Raw genomic sequence first — 7,500 nt, forward strand, 5'->3', positions numbered from 1 at the left:
ACCGTTTAGTGAGTTCGCTTCGAGTCGATAAGGCTACAGGCCCAGATGGTATTTCTGCAAGGCTTTTGAAAGAAGCTTGTCCTGAAATCGTGCCTTCTCTCACCCATATAATTAACCTATCCATTAGGTGTGGGTATTTTCCAGACGAGTGGAAAATTTCCAAAGTATTACCTGTATATAAGGAGGATATTAAGTCTGATCCTAATAACTATAGACCTATATCTATTCTACCAGTTGTCAGTAAAATAATCGAAAAGGTTATCTTCAAACAACTTTATGAGTACCTAACTCACAATAATTTGCTGACAGTTTCTCAGCATGGCTTCAGACCGATGCATTCTACTTTGACTGCCTTGCTTGAAGCTACTAACAACTGGTACTTAAATATTGATGATGGCCTAATTAACAGTGTACTCTTTCTGGATCTTAAGAAAGACTTTGATACGGTTGACCATAGCATATTGTTAAAAAAAACTGCAACTTTATGGTCTCGACCCGCATGCAGTTCAGTGGTTCAAATCATACCTATCAAATCCCTTTCAGAGTACTTATGTAAATGGAACTCTATCAGACTATCTCCCTGTTAGTTATGGGGTCCCACAAGGTTCTGTACTTGGACCCTTGTTGTTTCTCATTTATATAAATGACCTACAAGAATGCGAGCTGTCATCATCTGCGCTTATGTATGCTGATGACACCTCGCTTACCCTTTCCGCCTATGACCCCGCAACTCTTGAAGAAAAGTTAAACAAAGACTTGGATGAGGTTCAAAAGTGGCTGAAATCCAATAAACTCACATTAAATGTCAAAAAGACAAAATATATGATAATTGGAAGCCACTACTGACTAAGACATTTAAATGGTGACTTAAACGTTACTGTTAATAGTCAACAATTGACTCGGGTGACTAATTATAGGTATCTTGGAATAGAGGTTGACGAAGCATTGGGGTGGCAATCCCATGCAGATACCATCTGTAAAAAGGTATCTGCAGGTATAGGGGCCTTAAAACGTATTCGTTCCCTGGTGCCTCGCCAAACCCTACTGAAAATGTATGATGCTTTAGTCGCTCCTTATTTTAACTATATTGCTCCGACGTCTGGGGATGTATGGGAAAAGGGCCTGTGTGACCGACTCCAGAGATTGCAAAATAGGGCTGGGAGAATTATAACATTTAGTGATTATAATACAAGATCTGCGGATATCCTCCAAGACTTGAGATGGGATACCCTTGAGCAAAGACGCTCTAAACAGCTCGCAATAAGTGTTTTTAAATCTCTAAATAACCTTTACCCTGAGAGTTTAAAGAACATGTTTAAACCAACCTCCTGGGTTCATTCCTACAACGTGCGATTTGCCTCGAAGAACATTTTTGTACCAAGGCCCCGTACTGAAGCTGGTAAGAGGGCCTTTAGCTTTAGGGGAGCAGTCATGTGGAATGGCCTAGAAAATGTGCTTAAAGACGAGATAAATCTCAATTCTTTCAAGTCTGCCCTATCTTTGTCTTGAACCAGGGATTGCCTTGAGGGAGTTGAGATAGAATTTTATTTTAGTTATTTAATGTACCTTTAAGGTTGATTGATTTTTGTGTAATTAATTATAGGATAGATAGATTAATGCAGTTTCTCTGAAAATTTTGTTATGTAAACGGCTCACTGGAAGAGCATTTTTAATGAAGTGATACCAGGTCAACGGCTCTCTGTGTCTTGTCTCATGGGATTTGCCTCTATTTTAATGTACTTACACGTGGAGCGCTTACCCTAATAGACGCTGAATACTCCGCATCCGCACTATCAGATGGATTTATGAGCCCAAGACCTTCCATATGCACCGGGAATGCTACTAGATCGCGCTCTGCCTCAGAGCAGTTATGTCCTGTGAGCGATGGTATAAGCACATCCTAGATTTCACGCTCTAAAGGCTGCAGTAGGTTCTCGATATCCGGTAGTGTTTTCACAAAATACGTCCACCAATGTCTAAGCCCAAATGTGAATGCTGCGTAACTAGCTTGAGGCTTAAATCTTGCAAACTCCGCCAACCTCGTCACTTCTCCCACCCAATCTTCTACCTTGCCACACACATAATTTATTGCTCAAGATAAGACCGTGAGCCCAGCGCAGCCCAAGGTGTTTGCGCCCCTCGTGGTGATGTTGATACCAGTCCCTGCAAACATTTCCTTCGCGCGGCCTTCCTTTTCCGGCTTAACAACAAGCCAACACTTCTTAGAATTTGGATAATATCCAAGGGGCGGACCAGCCTCTCTCAACTCATCCCACCATTGCTTGACCACTTCTAGGGGTCCTGCTTCAGTAGCGTCATCCGCGAACCAACATTATTTTAATAATAATAATAATAATAACAAGCACTCACTGATTGGTTGTAGCTGTTTCTGTTTTCATATTCTTTAAGCGATTGCTCCAAGGCTATTTCTATGGCCTTATCTTCGTCCTCCCTTGTTTTGAAACGTTCGCTCCTCTCCTATTAAATATTTTAACACATAGTTTCACATATTCTAGTTGTGTAAAATTCACCAATTCGCGCTATCGTAGTGAGCGGAAAAGGCTTGCAACCATTAGCGTCAAAATGGGGACGACGAACGGGAGATGTTAGAGGCTAGAGAAAGGTCAAAAAATCTTCTTGAACTTACCAGACACAAAACTATCAGTGAACAGCGCTTAAGGCCCGTTTCAAACGTCGTGCTAACTTCCGTACCGAACTCAACTGATCGAATTAAATTCGACTTTAGCACGGCAGTAGTGCTACGTTTGGAACCAAGTCGTGCTACTGCCGTGTAGCACGGAAAGCCTTGCCCTGCTACAGGGCAGTAGCTCGACTTAGTTTCAAACGTTGTGCTACCGCCGTGACGAACTCAATTCATAAATTAATTATAAATACATTAGAATACATTTTGAAGTTTGCTAAACCTTTTCTTTATTTTTGTGTTTTCGGCAACAGCCGTTCTATTCGACTGAATTAAATTCGACGTCTGAAACCAAGTCGTGCTAGTATTGTGCTGCGGTCGAGCTACAGTAGAGCCAGCTTAGCGCGGCAGTAGCACGACGTTTGAAACAGGTTTAAGTCTGTCTAAAGCGCAAAGTGTGAGCCAGTGAGGAGACATTTCAGTCCCACAGGTTTTTCATTTGTCCACGACGGAAAGAGAGTATTTCGGCTTTATTGTAACCGGTTATGTTTAGGTCGATATTTGCACCTTCACTAGTAACTGAGAATACTCTCTATAGGTAGCCTTGAGGTGTTACGAAAACTAAGACCCCCTAAAATTGGATTCGTCAAGTATGAAGTCAAATTATAGCCGAAATAGGCCTAATCTGTCAAATTCTCTTCTCTCCGATCCTTTCCACGGAGTTTTAGGTCAAATTTTATTAACGGTTAATTTAGGAGTGTCTTAGTTTTCGTGGTTTCGAAGAACAAAGACCCCGCTTAGTTTTTCTAAGACCCCACAAATTCAATCCGTAAAATATATATTAAATCGGTTTGCGACCGTTCAAAGTCTATATTCTCTAAAACTACTGACAAAACTATCATCCGCTCGATCAGCTTCTTCTAATTTGCAGACATATCAGTATTCAGGCTTACCTAAGGATGAAAGTCAAACACTACCTGTGTAAAATTGTACACTGAAAATATGCCATACCCTGATGGGCATGATTTATCGATAATTTTGGTAGTTTATCCTTAAAATTGTAAAATTGGCAGGACCTTTCGACACACCACTGTCACGCAATCTTTAGCCTGTTCACAATAATAATAATAATAACAATAATAATAATAATAATAATAATAATAATAATAATAATAATAATAATAATAACAAGCACTCACTGATTGGTTGTAGCTGTGTCTGTTTTCATATTCTTTAGGCGATTGCTCCAAGGCCATTTCTATGGCCTTATCTTCGTCCTCCCTTGTTTTGAAACGTTCACTCCTCTCCTATTAAATATTTTAACACATAGTTTCACATATTTTAGTTGTTTAAAATTCACCAATTCGCGCTATCGTAGTGAGCGGAAAAGGCTTGCAACCATTAGCGTCAAAATGAAGACGACGAACGGGAGATGTGAGAGGCTAGAGAGAGATCAAAAAATCATCTTGAACTTACCAGAGACAAAACTATGAGTGAACAAAGCTTAAGGCCCGTTTCAAACGTCGTGTCGCCTGCGTAGCAAACGTTTCCAATCGAGTTACTGCGCGAAAGTGAGATGATTTTCCTTGACACATGTGGTCATGGGGGAGATTTCTGCTGACGATAGTTCAGCTTCTCGACTCCCCCGTCCCCCCGTCCCCTCCCTTCTCGACTCCCCCGTCATTTCATTTTTTGCTCTTGTCCCAGCTTTCTAGACGAACCTCGCGAGGAAACGCTTGCTACGCAGGCTAAACGTCGTGCTACTGCCGTACCGAACTTAATTGATCGAATTAAATTTGACTTTAGCACGGCAGTAGCGCGACGTTTGAAACCAAGTCGTGCTACTGCCGTGTGGCACGGAAAGCGTTGCCCTGCTACAGGGCAGTAACTCGACTTGGTTTCAAACGTCGTGCTCCCGTGCTGGCAAAAACATCAAATACGCCGTAGTGCTTGGGTAGGGCAGGCAGATTTTGGAAAACTCGAGCTAAACAATAGGAATCACAGCGGTAAATGTTAGCACTTGTCAGTGGAGCATGATAATTTCAAACGCGGTAAATTTGAAATAAACGCGGCCGAATTTTCAGGGCCGTCGTGCTTTCGTGGACGGACGAGGCTACTACTATCCTTCACCATTTCAAGCTTTGGAACGATGGCAGAATGCTTTTTTCGAAAACAGTCTACAGGCGAGCACTTTACAAGCTTTTAATTCTTCGTCATTTTAAGGTTTTTACGGGAAACCTCTACTGCAGGCGAACCAGTTCCAGTAATACTGAGTAATACACTTATCTGGCCTTCTAAGTTCTCAATGTGTCAAAGCATAGACAATTTTAATTGTCTTGAATGCAACCCTCCTCAGCTAGACTAAAAATTTGCGGTTTAGAATTCTTCGGGTTTTTTTAGCCGCAAAGATGAAAACTTTCCTCAAGTGCGACTTATGCCTATGTCATTTTGATTGGGTAGTTTCTTACGCAGTTTGTGATTAGTCCGATTTGAAATAAAGTGTTGACAGGCCAAACACGACTCATAGTTCGTGACTAGAGACAATGAGCTCGTGATATTGTGAAACGTGACCTTAAGGTCAGCTTGAACAACAGATGTGTTTCTTGCTCTCTTTTTGCGTAGATTATGCAGTGCATGGAGTTATTCTAAACTTTGACTGAGCAAATTTTTTTTTGCCGCTTTGCGTAATCTTACTTTGAGAGGTTATAAAGCTGGTCTGTTCCATGAAATTAATATATAGATTTAGCCAGGGCTAAAAGCGAAGCTCCCGTTAAAAAATTCATAATTTAAATCAAACAATAAACTTGTAATCCACAGATCAGGGCACATTCATGTGACTTTGAGGCAAAGGCTAAGTGATTTAAAAGAAAAATAATTTGACAGTCCAAGAGTGAAACAAATTTTACATCGAGTTAATAGTCTTATTTGTACACCCAAAAATAGCAGTCATGTTCGATCACAATAGATTAGGCCTGGAAAACAAATAGACCTATTCGTGTATTGTATTTGCATTAGCTGCATCCTCGGAGACCCAGGGGCAGTCAGTCAGTTTTCAAGCATAGGCGGAAGAGCCCCTGGGTACCGACTCTCACCGGACCATTTCCAAACGGTCAAGTGAATGCTGGCTCCTGATTGGGCACAAAAAATGCTTTGTATTATTGTGCCCAATCGGGGAACAGCATCTCCTGAGTTTTTTTCGTGAGTTCGTACACGACGCGACAGCTATTGACTCGATCACGGCTTGTCTGGCTCATGCACCAAACAAATGCACGCAGTCAGGAAACTTTCAGCTTGATATAAACACTTTATTTCAAAATACTGGTTGGTTGTCTTTACACTAGGCTGTTAAGTAAGACTTAAGAGCCGCTAAGTTTTACTTAGCCAAAAATTCGTGTGTGAAGGCCTAAGTAAAATCTCAAGTAACTTTGCTTTGCATCTCATTAAAGTCGGAAAGTTGAAACGGTTCAAGAAAGTTTCAAGCGACTTGAAAACCATCCTTATGACCTACTTAGCTGACTTGCGGTTTTGCGGTTTCTTGAGCTTTGAGAAAGGCGAGACATGTCAATCAATCTTAATTTTGTTGCGTGGGAAAATAACCTGAAGTAAAAAAGAATCGGTTGTGTGTGAAGTTTTATTTTACTTGAAGTAATTAAAACTTACTTGTCTTGAAATAGCTTAGCTTATTTAGGCTCTAGTGTAAAGACTACCACTGTCTACCCGAAAACTAAAGACGCTTTTCCAAAAATACAAGCTTGAGCTTACAACAGGTATTCATACTTGCATCGATCATGCCTTCGTAAATCTTAAGGAGTTTAAGATTCCACGACAGCTGACAGCCACGAAAACGTCGCATGAAAAGTGAATTCACATTTTTCAAGTCTCTATCGTGATTCTCCCAACTCGCTTACTTTGTCAAATGCAAGCGAACTCTTCTGGAGCTGATTTTCTATCAACCATATCCAAGTTCATAAAGAGAAAGAAAATTTTGTCATTGTTTGTTTACCTCCTTCACAAAACCTGAAATTAGGCATCTTCACGTGGTAGTCGTGCAGTGACGGCAAAGAAATCTGCAAAATGCGTGATGCACGTGCAAAGTTGTTGTTTTGCCTTGTCAAGCTATTGCTTTTTTATTATCTCGTCGCCGCCGCATCTTAAACTTCCTATTATCTGATTATTTACGATACATTGTGATCCGTCAGAAACAGAATTTTCTCAGTGCAAAATGAATTGTTCCTGCTGATAGCATCCGAAACGTTTTTCGACTCATCCGTAGGTCCTTCGTTTCTGGTTAGGAAAGTAGAAAATGGAAGTTTCCCTTGTACGCACAAGCTTGGTGAACGAACCGGGCAACTGTGGCGACATAATACCCATCGTGTACGAACTCACGAAAAGAACTCACGAGAAACATGTTCGCCGATTGGGCACAATAATACAAAGCATTTTTTGTGCCCAATCAGGAGCCAGCATTCACTTGACCGTTTGGAAATGGTCCGGTGAGAGTCGGTACCCAGGGGCTCTTCCGCCTGTGCTTGAAAACTTTCGTCGCGCCTTTTCTCCCGGCCCGACTGACTGCCCCTGGGTCTCCGAGGATGCATTAGCTGTTGCTCGGTTTGAGAGACCATGAATGGTTGGATGACCTCGAAATATAATTTTAAGAAACACACGCGCCACGATAGTCCTTGGTGGCAGCCAATTTACACGTTGTATTCCTCTGTCTAAAAGAGAGGCCAAAATAAAAAATCAGGCCGGATTTTTTGTGTTCGATAAGTTTACTTTTCTAGTAAATCTTGGCGACGAATCTGGTGGCATGTAAACCAGCCTTTTAAACATACTTTTTCTCATCACGTCTCAGGTAAACC

At 41.3% G+C, this 7,500-nt stretch overlaps 1 protein-coding gene across 4 annotated transcripts in view; it reads right to left on the reverse strand.

The window, feature by feature from the left end:
• The window catches only part of LOC140928850 (guanylate-binding protein 6-like), a 30,054-nt gene that overhangs the window by 16,203 nt on the left and 6,351 nt on the right, over positions 1-7,500 (reverse strand). For 2 of the 4 annotated variants that reach the window (XM_073378652.1, XM_073378651.1), the window contains exons 2-3: positions 3,841-3,948; positions 2,371-2,478 (exon numbers count right to left, since the gene is read on the reverse strand). In XM_073378652.1, coding sequence (XP_073234753.1) covers positions 2,371-2,478; positions 3,841-3,897 — 165 coding nt within the window. In that variant the 5' untranslated portion in view covers positions 3,898-3,948. Of the gene's footprint in view, positions 1-2,370; positions 2,479-3,840; positions 3,949-7,500 lie in introns of those variants that run through there. The other 2 variants (XM_073378653.1, XM_073378654.1) reach the window with 2 other exon arrangements.

Source organism: Porites lutea, chromosome 2 (genome assembly GCF_958299795.1).
Source record: "Porites lutea chromosome 2, jaPorLute2.1, whole genome shotgun sequence".
NCBI lineage: Eukaryota > Metazoa > Cnidaria > Anthozoa > Scleractinia > Poritidae > Porites > Porites lutea.